The sequence below is a fragment of the Copadichromis virginalis genome, linkage group LG7 (assembly GCF_057382275.1).
Source record: "Copadichromis virginalis isolate Kocher_CV1m ecotype Utaka linkage group LG7, C_Virginalis_male_GT1.1, whole genome shotgun sequence".
In the NCBI taxonomy this organism is placed as follows: Eukaryota; Metazoa; Chordata; class Actinopteri; order Cichliformes; family Cichlidae; genus Copadichromis; species Copadichromis virginalis.
The window spans coordinates 56,179,855-56,201,080 of NC_140624.1; the positions used below are offsets into that span (position 1 = coordinate 56,179,855).

General features: G+C 38.1%; 1 protein-coding gene across 3 annotated transcripts; it reads left to right on the forward strand.

Moving 5' to 3' along the window:
• Positions 1-651: 651 nt before the first annotated feature.
• Positions 652-20,935, forward strand: LOC146706232 (ceramide transfer protein-like). 3 transcript variants are annotated; one of them, XM_085464318.1, is made up of 18 exons: positions 652-1,347; positions 2,883-3,017; positions 9,405-9,521; positions 9,666-9,731; positions 12,460-12,567; positions 12,752-12,890; positions 13,640-13,723; positions 14,216-14,373; positions 14,461-14,553; positions 14,639-14,725; positions 14,837-14,929; positions 15,976-16,071; positions 16,256-16,388; positions 16,929-16,999; positions 17,138-17,266; positions 17,375-17,504; positions 18,615-18,751; positions 18,864-20,935. In XM_085464318.1, the coding sequence occupies exons 1-17, from the start codon at positions 1,237-1,239 to the stop codon at positions 18,740-18,742; spliced, it is 1,878 nt and encodes a 625-aa protein (XP_085320444.1). In that variant the 5' UTR covers positions 652-1,236; the 3' UTR covers positions 18,743-18,751; positions 18,864-20,935. The 3 variants fall into 3 exon arrangements, with proteins under 3 accessions (XP_085320444.1, XP_085320445.1, XP_085320446.1); XM_085464319.1 differs by having other exon boundaries at positions 12,755-12,890; XM_085464320.1 differs by lacking the exons at positions 9,405-9,521; positions 9,666-9,731.
• Positions 20,936-21,226: the final 291 nt, after the last annotated feature.

Below are 21,226 nucleotides of genomic sequence, written 5' to 3' on the forward strand. Positions count from 1 at the left end.
ATGCCCGACCATTAAATGACAGTGGTTTTACAGTATTTACAATTTACAGGTTATACAAAATTTACAGATTTAACTTAGAAATTTACAGTAAAAAAAATGTGAAAATAGCAGAAAGAGATTATAAATTATAGGAAGTGTGCATGAAGAAAAACCAGGTGTGTGTGGTGATGTGATGTGTGTGAGAGTCCAGTTATATAGTGATGTGATGTGTGTGGGAGAGTCCTACACCTGGCTCAGGGCCCGAATAGCCTGGGGGAAGAAGCTCCTCATTCTCTCTGTTATGACATTAAATATTTTATCCAGACTATTTTGTTTTGTATGTTAAATTGTATTTTCTTCATTGGGCTGTATTAACTAATTATCTTGTTAAGGAAGACTAATCAATTGAGGAAAAGTATAATGTATTTGCATCTGATTTACAAGATAATAAAGGCTAACTATACAATATATTAAAAATATCTGTGATTAAAGCCTCAACCTTGTTAAACTTATTAAAAACTATTTTCTCCTCAGCACACCTTAAGCTATTTTCTTTTCTCGAACTCCGGAGTGTATTTTTTAGCCCTTCTAAATGTATTTACAGTAAGCTACTATAAAAGGTGGGCGGGGCCTGTTTCCAATTTAGGAGGGGATTTGATGACGTGCTTCAGCCAGCGCCCCTGCGCACCACACAATTGAGAACAGGCGCTCTAGCACGAACCAAGAGGAAGCCCCAGACGTCAGTTGAACATGGCGTTGAGCTGGATAGCTGTCAAAAACCTACCTAGGAAAAAAAGCGCTGTAAGGGTCACGGCGTTTTTCTGAAACTCTACTGCGGATTAGTCGTAAATACTGAAGCTATTTTGAACACGTTTATCTGCTTTTCATCCGAGTCTCTTATTTCTGGGACTCAATGAACGCTGAAGAAAAGGGCGGTAGAGCGGTGTTGACAGCTAAGGTACCGGACTCAGCTAACGTTGATCTCTGTCAGAAAATGTGTTGAAACCTCCTTTGCTAACTAACGTTTACTAGCTGGGAGCTAGCTGTTGATTTTGTGTGTCCTAAGATATTAGTCAGTCGATAAGAGCGCAACATGGTTCTATAAACTGTTGCTCGTTTTTTCTTTCTTTTTTGGTTTTGTTTTGTTTATTTGTTTGTTTTTTCGGGTCCAAGAAACTGGGCTACTATATTGTCATTCCAAACCTAACGTCATATGCCAGGTTTGTGTCCCCGGTGTTAGTGAGATAGGTTACGAAAATGTCAGATAATCAGAGTTGGAACTCCTCCGGTTCTGAGGAAGATATAGAGCCTCGAGAAGAGCCTGGACATCCCATTGGCATCGCCGAGTTCAGCGGATACCTTAGTAAGGTAAGTCACGTTTGAAAGCCTTTTTTATGTATTTATTTTCCTCGCTCAGTCTCGCTGTCATGTCCCGTGGGTCTAAGTGGCACAGCTGTGTCCGTATACGTATCAGGAAAAAATCTGGGTAATGTGGTGACAAATCGTGGTATGTCTCCTTTAGGAAAAGGTTATCCAGTGAATCCGCCCAACAACATTTCCATCAACGTTATAGCTATATCAGACCAGTAATCCCTCTGAAGTAAAAGGAAAGCCCCCAGTGAAACCAGATGACCAGCTTGTGTAATGCACAGGTCTTGTAGCCCTCAAGCTACTAGATGTAACATTTATTTAAAGCCTGTACTGTAAAGCAATTCAACAAAACGTTTGCTTAGTATAACTAGACTAGTATTGTTGTTCAACTGTCCTGATTTTCTTTAGTAAAGGGACTGTTAAGTCTTCTGGTAGACAAAGTCTAATCTCTGTAACCTATTTTGCCATATGGTTTTGCTCATGTGTGTCACCCTTTTTTGGGCAAATTGAGCAAGGTTTTAATATGTTAAGCTGCTGACAAGCTAATGTGGTAATCTCACTGTACACAGGCTGTCTCTGAACAGATCGCACGCTGACCTGCTAACCAAGCATATTGTGCGATTAAGCAGATCTGTAACCAGATGAGCTCACCTGTTAAATCGAACTAAGCTATACATACGTCATAGGTCTTGAGGTTTAATGAGTCTAAACCTTAGATTAAATTCTATGTGTCAGAATGTTTTTCATGGAAAATTTAAGTTTGTTTTGATTTATTCAGTCCCCTACTGTGAAAATGCTTGCTGTTTTAGTTTCTGTGGTATTAGACTGCACTATCTTGTTCAGATGGTACCAAACAGCAGTACAACTGCCAGCATCAGTATCTAGCATTTTGGCTAGATCACTCCTCATGGAGCCAGAACAGCTCAGTCCCATCTTGGGGTATGATCCACAGATCAGTCCATCCCACACATGCACAATTGGACTTAGATGCTTGGTATTTGAATGTTATCCTTGAACAGTTTTTACAGTTTGTGCAGGTAGTCCGCAACAGTGTTAATGCACGTGGTAGCTGTAAAAGTAACATCCTTATTAATGGACCTGAGGTCTCCAAGGAGAGCATTATGCTTCTTAAGCCTGCAGGCCTTTTTCCTAAGTGCATTCGGTAGGTAGCAGTCTCTTCCCCAGGTAAACAGCTCACCTGGCTGTCCTCATGAAGTAAAAGAAAACACAATCTATTAGGGCAAGTCACCTTGTTCAATTGCTCTAGGGTCCAGTTCTGGGTGTTTTGTGGTTGAAAGTGGTCAGCTTGGGCACTTGGCTGAAAAGTAGCCATGAAGTTTTCAGCAGTTTGTGCTACAGTAGCTCTTCAGTAAGGCTGAAATTCAACCTCACATAGATCAGCCATAATGAGCCTTGGGCAACTGGGAACCGAGGTGTTAAAAATTTAATTTTATTACTAAATTGCACATGTGTTTGAACTTTCTTGTCCCCCAGTATAGAAAAGTATTGACGCTGCTAATTTTTATTTTCAGTGGACAAACTACATCCACGGCTGGCAGGACCGTTGGGTTGTGCTGAAAAACAACACACTGAGCTACTACAAGTCTCAGGATGAGACAGAGTATGGCTGCCGGGGTTCCCTCTGTCTTAGCAAAGCTGTTATTACTGTGAGTACTGCATTTGTAATTTACCAGAGGCGACTGATTACTGACCAGCTAAAGTTGTGAAACTTGTGCAAATGTGGTTCTTACAAAACATCTTGCAAGAATGGCTGCTCTTCTAACACTTCACTAAGAACTACATCATGTGACTCTCATTCTTGTGCAACTGTAATTAGGATAGACCAAAAAATACAACTCCAAGCTGTTAGAAGCAGAGATCACCATGCTCATCAGATCTTTCATATAATCCTGTCAGAGAAATTTATGTTCCCACTCTTTCACCTTTCATCTATTCTCACTGGGATCTCGAGGTCAGCTCTTTCTGACAGGCTCTTTCCAAACAGTAACAGGGGAAATGAATAAGTTATCGTTTCTAGGCAGCGCTTTGCTATTAGATCTGTTTGTTCAGCTTTAACCATTCCCAGCACATCTAAAAATTAACTTTTGCTCAGCACTCTCTAGGGAATTAGCTTCTCACTCCAGTGAAAACACCCCATATTTTTGGAAAAATAGCAGGTGATGTCCATTCACAGACAGTTATTGCAGTGTAGTGACAGGCGTGTTACTTACTTAGTGTATGTCATCTATTGAGTAACATGCTTCATTGCATTGAATCAGTTAGCCATATTTACAATCACACCATACTCACCGGTCAAATGTTTACAGTTTTCTGACTTCTTCCTTTTGTCATTTCTGTTATGGGCTCAAAATCAAAATTTTACATTGGAATAGAAACAAACTGAAGGTTAAAAATGTTCCACATAACAAAACATACATGAATGTCATGTCTGCATACTATGGCTGCAACTAAAGATTATTTTGGTAGTTGACTAATGTACCAATTTGAAAATAATCAAACGTATTTTTAAAATTACTCAATAGAACATCAGAACAAAAATGAAATAAATAACATTAAGTAATACAAATTACAGTGCTAGTAGTATTTAAAAAATAATAATGTGCAAATAGAAAAGTAAAAAAATGGCTTCTGTCAATAAGCTTAAATAAAGCTTCAAATCAAATAAAAAAGATTTTATTTTCCAGCCCAAAATAACAAGTTTCCAAAGTTTCCAGATGATTCAGTTCATGAATTCATGAATGCCGTGGACGTGCTCTGGAGTGAGGCTTGCTCTTATCTTTGAGATAATGTTCCCAGCTGCTGATAACAACCCTAAAGATGCTCTGTCATGACTTCAGCCATTTGAGAAGTGCATAAGCCTCTTTACAGGACAAACTTATCTATACACCTGTGCTTAATACTAGTAAAACAGAATTAGAATAGATCAGTACTAGTCACAAATCTTGTTGTATATCATAGTTTCTCAGATGGTGTAGTGTTCAAATATGGTCCAACCCACAAGTTAACGACCTAATGTTAGCTGGAAGAGATTTACTATTCAGAATAAATGCTAATATTATTGTGAAGGGGAAAAAGGAGGGGAAAACTAGGAGACAGTGTAGCTGCTTCTGTTTAATGGTTCAGTGTCATCAGTTATGCAAACTGCATACATATTATATCTTTATTCCAGAGGGAAGTAACGGAAGTCTATGTTGCACTCCTAATAGATTTTATTCAGGGTAATGACAGTTAAGAGATTTTGCTTAATGCATCATTTCGTGTGTGTGCGTGTGTGTGTGCGCATGTGTTTGAGACTATTTCTCTCTTGGGGTCAGTTTCCATAGTATCAATATTAAGTTTTGGGTAAACCAAACAAGACTCCTCCAATAACTCATCAGCTCATTCGTAGTGTTGGCATTGATTCTTTGGTGGTGTATAAATTATAGTTTGTTATAAATGCTTTGACTATGAGAAATTCTCAAGCAGTGAAACTGATAAAGGCTTACAGTTAAATCTCTGATATTAAAGTATTGTGTGGAAAATGTGGAATTGATAAGGAACTTCTTCTATTATCCTTTAATCACCTGCTAACTTTTATTAGCTCAAGATTTATTTCTGAGTCGGTCTGTTTTCTGTTTGTTGACTTGGTCCTGAACTGTTTTGTCATGTTGTTCCAAGTTGTGGTTATAATGTGATTGTAGGATAAGTGTATCTACAAAGGCTGACATGACCATTGCCATTTTTAGCTCCATGGTCAGTTAATAAGCACACTGGCCTACTTAGACTCTCTCACTGGAACTGGTGAGCAGTAGATGTTTTCGTCTGTATGAGGTAAATGCAAAAATGGATGGTGATATCCTGGGTCTTTCTGCAATGGTATTTATGTCACAATGAACCACTTGAAAGAGTTGGAGAAAAAGAAGAAGTTAAATAGACCAATACCAGTGAAGCTTTGCAAGGTGCCTTTAGCCAGCAAGTGTGTCTCTTCCTGATAGTGTGTGACTTCCTTCACAGTGAAGAAACATGTGCCTTATTGTGTAAGTAACTAAGAAAATGTTCATGGCATCATTGACTCTTGCTGATTTAGCTTTCCTTTTCCCTTTGACCACTTGGTGAGTCAATGCTTCCTCTACTATGACTGTAAGTGAATCCTGTTTTGGTCCCAGACAGATGCAGAAAAATGTTCCTGGCACTTGGTCTTAGTTCAGTGTTGAAGGAATAAGAACATATTATATTGTTATATTGTGTTGTTATATGTCTGAAGTTCATTTAGGTGGAGAATTAATATATTGTTTAGATTACATTTAGCTCTTTCAAAGTTTAGTAGGGTGTTTCAGGGTTTACTGTGGTTTCACTCCCTCCTCCTTTTTTTTTCTTCTACTGAATTGTTGTGACTTCTTTTCTTGTACTCCTATTCATGCAGTTCGGGAGATTGTGACTGCAGACACGTACACAAGCTAAAAAGAGGTTAGATGGGAGAGGACAGAAGGGGACGCTTTTTGGTGCTTTGTAGGAAGTTTATATTTATAAGAGAATAGAGACAGGGTGGGGCTGTTTTGCCTCATCATTTTCATGACCAAACCATAAATATTTTAGCTGTAAATAAGTTCATAAAATGTAGTTATTTATCTACCGTGCTGGGTGGAAAACTACCAAACAAATAAGATTCATAGACACAGCCACTTGTATAATAGTCTCTGATACTAATTCACACACACACACACACACACACACACACACACACACACACACACACACACACACACACACACACACACACATAGATGGATGGATGGATGGATATCTATAGCTAGAGATAGGTGCGTGAATTATAAAGTACAGTAGCAATTCACATAAAGGCAGGGATTGTGGGGGATGCTGCCAGAGGCCTTTGGCAGCAAACACAGGCAAGGAGAACGGCACAATACCCTGAATAAAAAGAATCAAAAGAATCGCTGAAATAATCACTCACTAACACTCCCTCTTAAAGGCATCACTAATGGTCACAATCTGCTATTTTTCCCAGATAGATTTCTAAATATCTAGGTTAAATAGTGAAAGTAACATTATGAGGCAAAGAGAACTGCATGTTTGATCCAACCTTTATTAGATATTGGCCTTTGAAGATGTAAAAAAAAAAAGTATCGATTTGTCAGGGGACCTTCAGAGCTTTACTGCAGTCACATCTAAAATATCCATCCCTTTGTTTAATGCCTGTTTGTTCTGTCCATGGTCACAGGGGACTAATAAGGTAATGGACTCTGGACAACATGTATTCACTAGGCCTTCATATTCACTTTGATAGTTAATTCATCAAACTGCACAAATAAACTGACACAGAATAAACAATCCATGCACTTTTATTTAATTGTTTTTTTCGTCTGCTTGCCTTTCTCATGTGGCTGTGTTTGTTGTCAGCATGCCATGTCATCTTGTGAAAGAGCATGTCAGAAATGGATTTTTTTTTTTGTTTCCCTTGGATCCAAGTAACTTCTCAGACTTGGTGCAGGTTCCTATTTGCCATGATTATCTGTTAGTAGGCCAACATCCAGCAACCAGATGTCACCAGAATCCAGATTTATACACTTCCAAGTTTTGTGCATGACTGCAACCAGCTCTCTCACGTGTGTTTCCATAGTTTTAGTATAGTATAGTTGTAGTAGATAAGCAATATTTGTAGTAGTGGGGGAGCTTTTAACAAGTGATTTTTCTCAAAAAGAGTGGTCATTGCTTATATGGAGGTTAATCTCCCTCATTTAGATATATGAAAAATGCAAAGACAACAGCTACTTGTGATTTCTGTAGGTTTGAATCCAGTCCTTTGTTTCTTTTAACTGATACAGGGTCAAGGATGCCACATGCTTACTTCCTTCCTTGCATTTGTTTCCTCTTCACATGTGTCTCTGTGACAGCTGTTGGTTTTATGTAAGTGCTGCTGGTAACTCCTAAATGAGCGTTTGATTAGGAGGGCATTCAGTATTCACTCAGATGCTGTGGTATTGACATTGAGCATCTGCTCTTGGCCCCAGTGCTGCCCAGATGCCAGGCAATATAGTCAAACCACACTCTTCCAATGTAATCTACTTAAATTCCCTGTAGTGGGCCATTTCTTACTCTGCCAATGGACTCAAGCATTCTGCAGTTAAGCTCAAGCCATCTCGAAGCGTATTAGATCACACAAGAGCAAAGTATGGCCAGTAGACTGTCTTAGACTGGGGTGCTATGTGATAAAATCAAATAAAAATGAAATCCACAGACCAAAAATCATGTTAATGGTGATTTCAACAAATCAATCCGTCTTTGGTTATTTTTAACGGAGAGGTTATTATATGGAAGAGTTGCACATTAAATCTTGTTTTACTGTGAAGAGGGACAATAAAGGAATTCTATCCAGTTCATCTGTCCCTTGGACTGTATGTTTCAGTATCGCACAACATGCCAGACTGCCAGTCTTAGATTGTCCCGGGACATTAATATTCTAGGAACGTGTTGATGCAGAGCTGTATTAGGGTTGAGTCTATCAAGACAAAAGAAGTTTGATTTTTTTTTTTTTCACTGGAAAATATTTGACTGCTCTTTGGAAACAAATGAAACTGTCTGCCTTGAGTTCACATTTATAACATAAGTGTATGCACACTAAGTTTCATTCATGACGTGTGCAGTGGTACATATTTGACAATCAGTCCGATATAAACTACTTTAGAAGTTGATGCACCATGTAATCGTTTTATTTAAGTAATCTCTTCATTGTGACGACATGTTTCAACTCATATGTCCCAGTGTGTTGCCCTTTGCTTACTTTACCTTAGTATGAACTATTTCAAAAAAATAAATAAATTGCTCATCCTTGTATTAGACAGTGAGCTCATAATTGCTCGTAAATGTATGTAGCTCTATGTAGCTTGGTTCACAGAATTAAAAAAAATACTTTATAGTAGTGTTAATGTGTTATAGATTAAATGGAGGTTCATAGATTGGAATAATCAATTAAGTAAAATTACAATGTTTGCCCTCACAAGTTGATATTGATTCAGTAACCCAGGAAATCGATAATTGCATTAATTAAACACTAAAACTGTTAACTTCAGTCACTTTTTCTCCCTGGAAAAAAAATCATGGCAATGAAGTCTTTGCAGTGTTGGATCCCCTTATAGCCCTCCATTATAAAGGACTAAATTTGTTATATTTATTGCAAACACAATAAATACAGGTTACAGATGTGTTTATTTATTGTGGCGAGCATACGAAAGTAGAGATTTTTTTTTTCTTTCCTTCTATTAAACTGCATTTCTGTTCATTAAGAATTTTCATTTCTCTGTGCCCTCTAACCTCTATCTGTGACTCTTGGAAAAAGCCAGGCTTTTACTCATACTACCCTTTGCAATTAGACGTTGAAAGCAGTTTAGCTTTGGGACTTAACTGCAGAAGTGTCTTTTCACAAGGTCTGATGCTACATACGTAAATGCCATCATTACCTCTTCCATTACTGTCACACAAAGTCTGGTTGCATGCAACACCAACACAGTGGATTTGCAGTTCTGACAGTATACTGGAGAGCTATTAGGAGTGTGCTCCATTGTGCAAAAATGCTTTACAAGTTATCTGCCACTGCTCCACCTGTAATACACCATTTTAAAATTGAGACTTCTGTGCCTGTCATGCACTCTTCTTTGTCTTCCATCACTTTGTGATATATAGATTGGTCTAAACTAAAGACAGGCTATTATTAAAGGAAAAGCAGGAACAGATTGCTGCCCACCATGTAACATACAAGGGACAGCAGTTTGCTTTTGGACTGTCTTTTTAATAGCTACTTTCATGGGTGACCACCCCTCACATATGCCTTGCTGTGCTCTCCTAAACAGGAAAGTCAGCTGGTTTTCCTGTTGGATTGAAAAGAACATGAAAGCAAATTCTGAATTTTATGGCTATATCACTACAGATATCAAGTCAGCTTGGTTCCCATAACTGGCCTCATTTACCAGAATCTCACACACTGATTAACCTAGTTTTTGTCCTATATTCTTTTTCTGTGTGTATATTTTTTTTTTCAGCCTCATGAATTTGATGAGTGCCGGCTGGATATGAGTGTAAACGACAGTGTGTGGTACCTCAGAGCTCAGGACCCCGAGCACAGACACCAGTGGATTGAATCGATTGAACTGCACAGGGTAAGTCTTTAATACAGCAGACCATGAACTGGTGTTATCAAAAGAGATCAAATTCTTGTCATATTTAGAGATGTCATCTCATTCAGAGATTTGTAAGTGTGTGTTTATTGTTTGCTTGTGTGTGTGCTTGTATGTATTTCTTAGAGTATCAGAGAAGGGAGGAGAGAGAAGGGAGGAGTCCAGGGAAGAATAATCATCCCTCCACCACTGGTGCGTTTGTTGGCAAGACCAAAGGAGTGTAGGAGCTCTTGTGCATTTGTCTGTAGCACAGTAGTGTTACAGCACGTGTTTCTGTTTGCACAAATTCATATTTATTTATTTTTATCCATAATTGTGTACTCTGTGTGGGCACTTTAATCCTAGACAGTTCTCTACTGGTGCGTAAGGGCTTTTTAACAAAGTAGGTATACATAGCTCAGTTATTCTAACACTGGAGTTAGCTGAGGCTTAGCATGATCCTTTTTCAAACACAGACACTGAACACATAGGTAACTTGCTGAGGAAGCTGTTTGAAGAGCACAACTAAGATTTGTTTAAATCATTTTTGTTGACATTACCCAGATATCTCAGATAACCCATGACTATGCAATCTGTATTTTTTTTTTTTTTTGCTTTGGCATCAGTGGCAGAGTGAATTTATACACTTTTAGAGTAGAAGTTTGTCATTTACATGTTTTAGTGCATGGAGAGCAACAGTGGTAGCCAGCATATTTATTCCATGGATAAAAGACAGTAGTGGCTTTGAGGACACTCTTATGTTTATGCATGTACATCCATATTACTCAATGTATGTCACATGTGTGAATATGTTTTGCATTTTTTGCCACAAAGATAATTCTTTGTGGCATGTGTGATTTAGCATTTATGCCTGTGTTTAAAAAAGGCAAGAAATCACACAAACTAATTTTTAAATAGAGATTTTGTGTGTGACTATTTAAAGGGGCCCTGCTACACTCATTTCAAATGCAATATTCCTTTACCACGCCTTCTGCCTCTCTGCTTACACACATGCTGCTCACACATGGTACTTGATTTTAGGAAATCCCCGCTCTTTACCCTCCTCCTCCCCGTCTTCGATCATCTAAGCACCAGTGACTCGGACAAAGAATAACAAAGAATGAATCTTCAGCATATACAAGCCTTCCCACCCACAATGAGTCATTGCCTAAAACCCTTCTTCTTAGAAGGCCCCGCTTCCCTGTCTAAACTACATTACTCACAGCACTTAGCAACCAGCGTCTCCAGGGAGACACAACACACTACAAGCTCAGGGATCAGTCATCTTACACTTTGAAAAAGTGACACATCCTAAAATGAAGCAACTCTTGTTCCTAGGATACTGTTAGTGTTTAGATAAACTATGTTTGTTTTAAGTTCTGTATGTTCAGATATATGGCCTAACGTACTGTAATCTAATATATTGTGTCTGCCTTATACAATTATTTTATTATACTTATTCATTATTAGAAAATGATAAAGTCTGTTTCTGCTCAGGCAGAAGGCTTTCTATGAGGACCAGATGTTGCATCTTCTTTTTTCCAAAGAGCATGTTTATATGTATTCAGTGGGGCTGTAATCACCAGGCACACTAAATATTTGTACACCTATTATTTACCCTGCAGCATGCAACCTAATGACCTGTGCATGTGTGTGGGTCTTATTGACAAGGCATCCAACATCTGATACTTTATACTGTGTTAATTTGTATTTTCAGATTTTTATCCTGCCATGGATAGAAACCCTCTACTTGCTTGGATAGTTACTTTTTTGTCATCAAACAGGTTAAAATGTCTTTATATAAACATTTAGCAAGGGCCATTTGTACTGGTTAAGTCAGTGGGGCAGCAGAATGTTGGCTAAAGGGCAAGCAGCAGTGACAGAAATCCATCTGAACACAGGCAGAGCTACTTCTGGTCACTGACCGACAGTAACCCCAAGCTCTTGTGCCTGTCATGTGCGTTTACGTTTCATGCCCTCTGCTGGCTCAACTTGAAACTATCTTTTAAAGGGACAGGTACTGCAGCTCTTGTTTCTCGTCAGTGCAGCTGAACCTTTTCTCTGTGTTGTCATTACTGTCTATTTTGAGGGCCAGTCTATTATGTGAGAGGCAAATTGAACCAGCCTGGCTTACAGGAAACCAGCTGATATTTCAGTTGTGCTGTCATGGTCACTAAAACCTTGTCACGTGCTGCTGTTGTCACGGTGTCTGAAAAATTGTACCTGCTTGAATGTAATGTGAAAAGAATTTCAGTGTTTACTTACTGTATGTTGTTTTTCAAAGGATGACAACAATTTTTATTAAAAAATTGACAACAATTTTAATTTTAATTTTTATTAAAATTGTTGTCATAGAATAGTAGGACTAATGGTGACTACATCTGAATGCTTTATAAGGAAAAAGCTAAAAAGATACATATTTGTTTTTATAAAGAACTTGGTTAGTGTCTCTGATTTTGCTTAAAGGGGACCTATTAGTGTTGCAATATGCTCATATTAAACATGGCTTAAGTGTCAAACTGATCAGTGTATTTACACATAATTCCCAAGCTTTATGCTCATATCCTAAAAAGTTGATTCTGTTCATCTGGACGTAGTATTTTCAGTGGGAGAAACATGTTGTTGAAGAAGTCACTTGGATGACTTGAGACTAAACAGAAACAGATGAGTCATGAAACGTTTCTCCCACTGAAAACACCACATTAGTACAATATAGTTTATTTATTTATTTTTACAGATTTTTTTAGTCTTTTATAATTAACTGTTGTTTTCTGTATGTGTCTGATGTATTTGTTTGTTTGTTTTCGGCCTTTTTTTTTTTTTGTCCTCCTGGAATATAGTTGCTTTGCTTTACAGCTCTCCTATTAAATAATTACAATCCATTTTCAAAGGTGTTGTAACAAACTAAATTGTTTACAGTTTGCTGTATTTATTTTTGCAGGCTGATTCTGGTTATGGCTCTGAGTCCAGTCTGCGGAGACATGGCTCCATGCTGTCTCTCACCTCAGCCACCAGTGGCTACTCTGCCACCTCCACATCTTCCTTCAAGGTGAGTTTTCCTGGTACTGTTTACTCGAGCTGAGGAAGTCAGTGGGTACAGTCTTGGATCTGTACACATGAGGGCTCTATTTGTGATGTTTGGTTAGTTGTAGATGCACAGGCTGATCATTTTTGTCTGGTTGCATGTTGATAATGTAAACTAAGGTTTATAGCTAAATCTGTTGTTTCTTCAGAAGGGTCACAGCCTGAGAGAGAAGCTGGCCGAGATGGAGACGTTCAGAGATATCTTGTGCAGGCAGGTGGACACACTCCAGAAATACTTTGATAGCTGTGCAGATGCTGTGTCAAAGGATGAACTGCAGAGGGATAAAAGTAAGAACCACAGCCACCCACACACCTACAAAACCATTGTTTTGGTGATCCAGTTTGGATATATATTTTGTCTTTTTAACATTTGAAAGAGAAAAAAAAATCCACTTGGTCAGAGCGTTTTAAACTTTTTAAATCAACTTTCTTTTTATGTAGCTGGATTTAAATAGTTGATCATTTCAGGCAAAAAAAACCCAAAACAAACATTTTCGTTTTCAGCTTCTCAAAAATGAGGATTTCAGTTTTTTTTTTTTCCCTTGAATGTATTCCCTTCATTTTACCCAAACTTTAGCATTCATATTTTACCTAGAACTGATGATAAATATTTGCTTAGGAGAAACTTGGGCTGGGTCTGGTAAGGAATGTGTTTATGTGGTGTGACTCACCCACCCCTCATACTGTCTTGGCTGGCTGAACATTTGTTCACGGCAGCCTGCACTGGGCACTGTCGTTGACCGCAGTGAATAAAGCTCTGCTTTTGTTCTCCTCACCTCCCTCTCTGCGCCTCTTTGCCTCTCTCACCCTGTTTTCATTCTGAAGATGAAACCGGACCATTGTCATGTTGTGCAGCACAGCAGCGATCTGTCAGTCTGATTTTATCTGTGCTGCAGCTTAAGTTGCAAATGGGCCACTAGGTGCTTTCCTGTTCTGTAGCCCTCACAGGGTCCTGAAAGAAAAGACTTGCCTGTAGCAACACAAATCTGTTTGGTTTTCTTGTGTTTCCCTGAACCTTTCTTATGTTTTTTCCCCAGTTGTGGAAGATGATGAGGATGACTTTCCCAACACCCGCACAGATGGAGAGTTTCTGCACAACAATAATGGCAGCAAAGAAAAATGTGAGTATTGCGGGCACTCTTTCAGAGAGCCTGTGAACTTGTTTTTAAATGTATTTCTGTCTAGATCACTGAAAAAATACCTAATATCAGGTTGTGATATCACATGTCATTTAGAGTTATCAAAGTTATTTGTTAAAATATTAAAAAATAACTTGTACCAAAAGCTGTTAACTTGCATATAAGAAAGCTCTGAGAAAGGGTAATAGCAGCCAGAGACCAATAGCCAGCATGCTGCAGGTTGTGAGTTGTAAGTTTCTACTTTCAGATCTGTATGATGTCACTGAGAAAGGAAAGCTTTAGTATGGTCATCTCTGCTTTAATTGAGCCCATGTATTGTGAAACCTCTAGTAAGAAGAGGCTTTAGGAAGTCTAAAGCTTGCAAAATAGTTACATTTACACTCAACTTTTTAAGGGGCAAAGCGATAAAGCCTTAAAAATTATGTTTATTTTTCATAGCATTTACTGTACTTCCTCTGCTCCTCTGATTTGCAGCGCTCCAGTCCTTGAATCCCAAAGGAATCAATGGCATAGATTTTAAGGGAGAGGCCATTACATTCAAGGCTACAACAGCTGGAATCTTAGCCACTCTGTCCCACTGCATCGACCTGATGGTGAAGAGAGAGGACAGCTGGCAAAAGAGACTGGATAAGGTTTGTAATCTCTGGCTCAACAGTGTCCAGATGAGTTTCATCTACAATTCTTGCTTCTTCAAATTTAGGCTTATTTTCTGTGTGTAGGAGATGGAAAAGAGAAGAAGAATAGAGGAAAGCTACAAATCAGCCCTCAATGAGTTGAAGAAAAAGTCTCACTTTGGAGGTCCAGATTATGAGGTAATGTGTAAATTTCATTCGCAGTACAATATTAATAATGGCTTATAGGAGAGCCTTTCAGTTAATGTTCTCATTCTACTGGCAGGAAGGTCCAAACAGCCTCATCAATGAGGATGAATTTTTTGATGCAGTGGAAGCTGCTCTTGACAGACAGGACAAAATAGAAGAACAGGTAATCTAAATATCAGAGTACAGTTTACCATCAACTATTTAGATACACTAATTATACACTTAAACACTGTCAGGTCTGTGATTAAAAACACCTGTTTCTGTTTGTGTTTAGTCTCAAACTGAGAAGACAAGAATACAGAGATCTGACGCCGTTTCTCTTGGAGATGCCTATTCAAGCTCCGGCACACACAGATTCTCCAACAAGGTTGTTAAACCCTTCACTCAGATGTTATTACTTGTCATCATCTGTGGACTCATTGTTTGCCATGATAGATTGTCGAATCCTCAGTAAATATAGATGCCCACTTCTTGAACAGGCATTTGCATTTACTGAGGATTTACTAGCAGCATGAAATGCTAGCTCTGATTTTTATTTGTGTCCAATGTAAGACTTGGTAGTACGCAGAGAAAGCGCAAATGGGCTCTTAATGTTTTGTGAAAGAAATTCTGTGAATTTAAAAAAAACTTTAATGTTCCAGATTCTATCATCTTTAGCATTTAGAGGTTCGATTAATTTTTGTTCACATTTCTCGTTTGACTTTTCAATTTAATTTCCTTCATTTTGCTAAGGTGTGCCTGATTTGTAGATGTAGGCAATCCAGCATTACTACTAGAGAAATGACACAAAGGAAAAACAAGCCTGTGCTCTTTAGTGCAGCAGGCAAATCAACTAATCATCCTCTTAAGAACGGATGGAAACTGGTAAATGGGCTGTGTGGGTTTTCCTGTTACAAACATCGATCATCAATAAGGCAGTTTTGTGGTTTCAGGACACTTTTCTTCATTTCCACTAACAGGGTGCTGTTCTGGAACCTTTTTGAGAACCAGAGCACATTTAGTGAATGTTACATAGCATTTCTAGAGGTTGGGTCCCTTCCTATTGGAAGAAAATCATGGTGGGCAGAATCTGAGAGTGACCTTTAATAATAATTGGTGAACTTGTTGTGGTAGCCCCTCACATATTGTTAAAAAAAAGCTACTCCTTCCTGAACAATACCCAAGTCAGTCGATGTTTTTGCAGACTGAAGGAAGGCACTGTACAGCTGTAATCAGTTTCTATTCATGTTAATGATAATGAATTATTTCCAATGTTGATAAATGTTCTAAAAGTAGGAAGTTAATATTTTGTCTTTTAAGACATGGTTTTAAGTTTTTGTCCACATTCGGTTTTTATTAGCCATATATTTACTCTCAATCTTTTCAAACTGATCAGTATCATCTTTTCTTTTCGCTCCTGGCTTTGTGTTGTAGGTGGAGGAGATGGTGCAGAGTCACATGACCTACTCCTTGCAGGATGTTGGTGGAGACGCCAACTGGCAGCTGGTCGTTGAAGAAGGTGAAATGAAGGTATGAGGAAGATCTGAATGTAAAATGGTGCTCGCATGCACGTTAACTTATTTTGAAAAGGTTATTGTAAACTGAATTTGTTCTTAACGTAACATTTATCTAAACCAGTTTATTGGATGACATGTGTTTAAGCCTCGTTATATAAGAAAAAGTGATTACACATAAATGTGCCTTATGTATCCAGGTATACAGGAGAGAGGTAGAAGAAAATGGGATTGTACTGGATCCGCTGAAGGCCACTCATTCAGTAAAGGGGGTGACTGGTCATGAGGTGTGCCACTACTTTTGGGACACTGCTTACCGCAGTGACTGGGAGAGTAAGTCTGTGAACTTAAAATCAATTCAAGTCTAATTTCAGACAATTGTTGCTGTTGTAGTGGTGTGTTGTAAATATGAAAGTGAACTCTAAATGTTCACTTTCATATTTATTTATTTTTTTATATACTCTTTGATCTGTGATTACAAAGAGAGTGGATATGAGATATGTGTGCTTAAGTGGTCTGTGTTTTCTTATTTGGTGGGTGTATCAGAAGCATTACACTATCAGCAGTGACAAACACCGCCATATTACAAGGAAAAGAGGATCCCAGTTTACAAGAAGCAGCCAATCAAAAGAAAGCTGGTTGAAAGGGAAGGGGGAGAGAAAATGATTTGTTTGAGATTGAGGCTGAACTTGAGGGCTGCGCCAGAGCTCAGTATGAGATAAATAATCCTTATTTTAAACTGAATTGTGCAACACTAGTCCAGTAGACTGTGGAGGTGGAAACGAGTATAATAAACCCTCTTATAAATGTTATATTTAATGGGTTTGATGTAATACTGCTATTTTATTTTATTTTCTTTTTTGCTTCCTTTAGCTACCATTGAAAACTTTAATGTTGTGGAGACGCTGTCGGAAAATGCAGTTATTGTATATCAAACACACAAGGTGAGAGCTACAAGCTGAGTATCAAACACTGTATGCAGTGAAGTACACTGTTTTAAGCTACTTAAATACCTCACCATTGATTAGAGCATGAATCATTCTTATCACATCTGAAACAACAAGAAAGAATTTGTGTTGCAGCGGGTGTGGCCTGCCTCTCAGAGGGATGTGTTATACCTTTCTGCCATGAGGAAAATTATGGCCAGCAATGAGAATGATCCAGACACCTGGCTGGTCTGTAATTTCTCTGTGGATCATGAAAATGCACTGGTGAGCAGTCAAGCCTCCTGAAATCTGACACAGAGCTTCTTCTTTTTAAAAAAATAAATGTGTAATGCTGACACATTTGTTCATTCTCTATCCTATCGCTTTCCACAGCCAACCAGCAGGTGTGTGCGTGCCAAAATCAACATTGCCATGATCTGCCAGACACTCGTCAGTCCACCAGACGGAGATAAAGAGATCAGCAGGGACAACATCCTTTGCAAAATCACCTATGTCGCCAATGGTGTGTGTCACTGTTTTAGCCACAGCTGATGTTAGCAGTCAGGGTGCTGTTTAGGTTGTTTAGTGGGTTACTGTTGTTGTTGTCTTTCTGTCTTTTTGGTTATTATTTTTTAACACAATTCAATCATTAGGGGGAGACTGGTTTGTGGTTGCGCATCGCTGCCGCGAGAGATTGTTCAGTCCTTTTCAGTGGTGTTATCTCCAGAAACTTTAACTTCATTAGATACAGTTTAATTATTTGATCCCCTGCTAAATCTTTAAGTTTGCTCACTTATAAAGGCATGAACAGTCTCATTTTTATGAATCTGGTGTCCATGAATTTTGCATTTTCATCCAAACATTTAAAATCACCATTTGAGTTAGAATTTGAGTTTAACCAAAATAAGTGATTGGTACCTTCATTTAAAACAGCCAATAAATGGAAATTTAAAAAGTAAAGAGATGAAAGAATCACTCTTCAAAGTGTCTTCCCTTTTTGGCAATACATGCTTAGAATGCTACAAAACACAACAATCATCAGATCTGAGTAGAGAAGGGCGTGGTGTAAACAAGTTATCCATGACTTGTACAGTAAAATAATAAGTCCAGTAAGTGCACATAGTAAAAGTGAGGGAAATCGCTTTATGTTTGGTTTGTTTGAAAGAAAAAATATATAGTATTTGCATTAAAAATCCCATATAGGTCGGGCTCTATTTAAAATTGTTAGTTTGTTCATTTACTTTACAGCCTCTGGACATGGCTGAGCACTTGGCAATAGCAGAAAGGAAGAACTCCTTTTTTTTAACAGGAACAGAGTTGTGGCTAAGGGAGGAGCAACAATCTGCCTTTTTCATTTTTTAACATCTCATGTGCCAGATTTTTATGCCAACATCTTACTGCTGGGGCTCAGGTTTTTCCCTCTTTAGCATTAAGTAGACTTTCTGCCAGCGGGCCCAAACAAAGAGCCATGCAAACGTAGTGACTTTAAATTGAAAGCTACCTACATATGTTTACTAATTATGGTAGGTTATATCAATGTTTAATGTATGAAAATGGGGTTAACCATGATTCAGTGCTCTTTCTTTACTGTATGCTTGAAGCTGGAAATAATCTTTATGTCGTCTGTGTGCAGTGAATCCAGGAGGCTGGGCTCCTGCCTCTGTGCTCAGGGCCGTGGCTAAGAGGGAGTACCCCAAGTTCCTCAAACGCTTCACCTCTTACGTCCAGGAAAAAACTGCTGGCAAACCCATCTTATTCTGAAGCACACAGGCAAGACATCACACACAAGTGTTCCAATGTTTTGTGTGTGTGTTTTTTACCACTGAATACTTGTTGAATACAAATGCAACAAATCAACACAAAGCATCTCCATTTTTTTCAGTGTTGAAACGCAAGGCCAGAACTTCACCTGAAGCTTTAAGCACACACTGTAAGCAAATTGTCAGCTGCTCTGTTGTCCTCAACAGAATTTATTAAAGTTCCCCTCAAAAAGGGGTTAAAGGGCTCCCACCCTTCCTGATTTCTGAATTCAAATAAAAATATGTTGACCTCAAATAATATAATCTCTGAAATGGGACTTCATTTAGAAAATGATGGCCTGCAGTCATTCAGACTTAAACGATTGTAACCCAGAAAGGATTTCTTGAGAGATACCCGGCCAGCTGTGAGGCAGTTAGTTCTTGTCCCTGCAGCAGCACTTAATGCTATCTTTAACGCTATCAGGTTGTCTCTGTTTAGAGAGAACAAATGATATAAATCTATGTTCTGTAAGGTTGTAAAAATAAACAGAAATGTTAGATAATTGAAATTAAATATTCAGCTCTGGTTTGATGTTTATTTTTTCAAATACCTAACTCGTACATTTACAGCTTTCCTTTAAGCTGCTCACATTTCCTAGTAAAACAACATGAATGATTTGAGCCAACTGTAATCTTTTCTAAAGGTTACAGAGGTCCAGAGGGCTGTCATTCACACATGACCCCTATGACATTAAAACTTGATCTGACTTGTGCTCTCTGATGAAGACGCCTCTTTTTGGTTCTGAAGGAGGGACAGGACATCATGTACGTTACCTGTATGGCTTTATAGTTACATCACTGTTAATATGTTGGAGTGTCTTTGAACATATTTCAAGTGTTTCATGAATTGTAATTAGTGACATTAGCATTTTTGCTGAAGATCTGCAAAGCTTTTTTTTTTTTTTTTTTTTTTAACTTGAGCCCAAATGCCTTAGTTTTCCAGCAAACTGTAGATCCAGACTTGGATAAAGAGGGTGCTCTTAGTGCACCCTTTGAAATCACTAGTGAAGTGCCTCATGGCTATGCTCCCCTTGTTAATGTTTAATTAAAGCTTGAATGAACCATGTGATATGTTACAGAAGGCTGGCAGGATGTTTTCACAAGTATTCTGAAGATTTCTGAATCAAATTTGGATTAATTTTACTAGAAGCCATCAACTTTTCTGTCAGTATTTCTGGGATTTGTTACAAAATTAATCGGTTAAAATGTCTTTGTATCATGTATTTTCTGTCTGAAGATGTCGATTGTACATGTACAGGACTGTTAAGTCTATAGAGTTAAGTAAGACTCTGCTTAGCTTAAGTAAAGTTTTTCTTATTAGTGACGCACCAAAATATCGGTACCTCCTGATATTGGCCTTGTTGGCTGATATAGTGACGTCATTTGCCGATATTTTCCCGTTATATAACGCGGTGTGATGAAGAGATCCATGACTTTAAAATGGGTCGGTTCTTTTTATAATTGTTTGTTTCCCTGGGCAGAAGGGGAATAAATAACCAAAAAGACAAACTGCTGGCACCAACCATTGCTGTTGGCCATATTGTTTTTGGTTCACAAGAAGTGCATCCCTGTTTTGTTTTGTTTTTTTCTAGGAACAGTTTTCATGCAATACACTGCTAAACATTTAAGTAAATGTAAAAATGTAAATGTTAAAAGCCAAGTTCTTTTTGTCAAGCACACAGGATGGATAAAGATTTCTTTTCCCTACAAGCTTCAAATTTAAGATATCAGTATTGTTGCCAGGGTACTTTTTTTTTTTTTTTTTTTTTTTTAAGTTGCATTTTCACCTGTTGAGAGCATAGTGTTTTTTTTTTTTTTTCTTTGTTTTTCTGGGGTGGTGTCATTGGCAGATTTGTAGCTGTTTCAGGCTTCACTCAAAAGCATTTAATTTTTTTCAAGCTCTTTGCTGAAAAATGTTGGCGATATAAAATGATGCTCAGCCACGCAGCTAAGAGTAACAACACCATGCTGAAGCTCATTCACCTAAAACAGGCATTTGTAATACAGGTTTGTCAAATCCGAATGTAATTTGATTTTTTTTTTTTTTTTTTTGTAAATCTGTTTATACTTATGCTGTGGGATCAACTTATAAATGTACTGTGATAACATGGCTCTGCCCTGTTTTTAAAGTGGAATAAATAAGTTTATCCTCCAGTTTGTATTGTTTGGGGTCATTTGTTGCCATTTTTTGTATTTTGTATGTGTATAACATAATTCTGTTGGCTCCATAATGTAGTGGGTTACACATTTGCCTAACAAGTGAAAGAGTCCTGATTTGATTCTTGGAGGAGACACTAAATCCCTTCGGGGTTGTATGATGAAGGGCATCTACTGCATTTAAAAAACAAACTGCCCATTTGAACATAAAATTACTTTTCATTTCAAATGAATAAACTATGTGCATAGAATCACCAGTTATTAAAATAACTTAGCTTTACCCCCATAT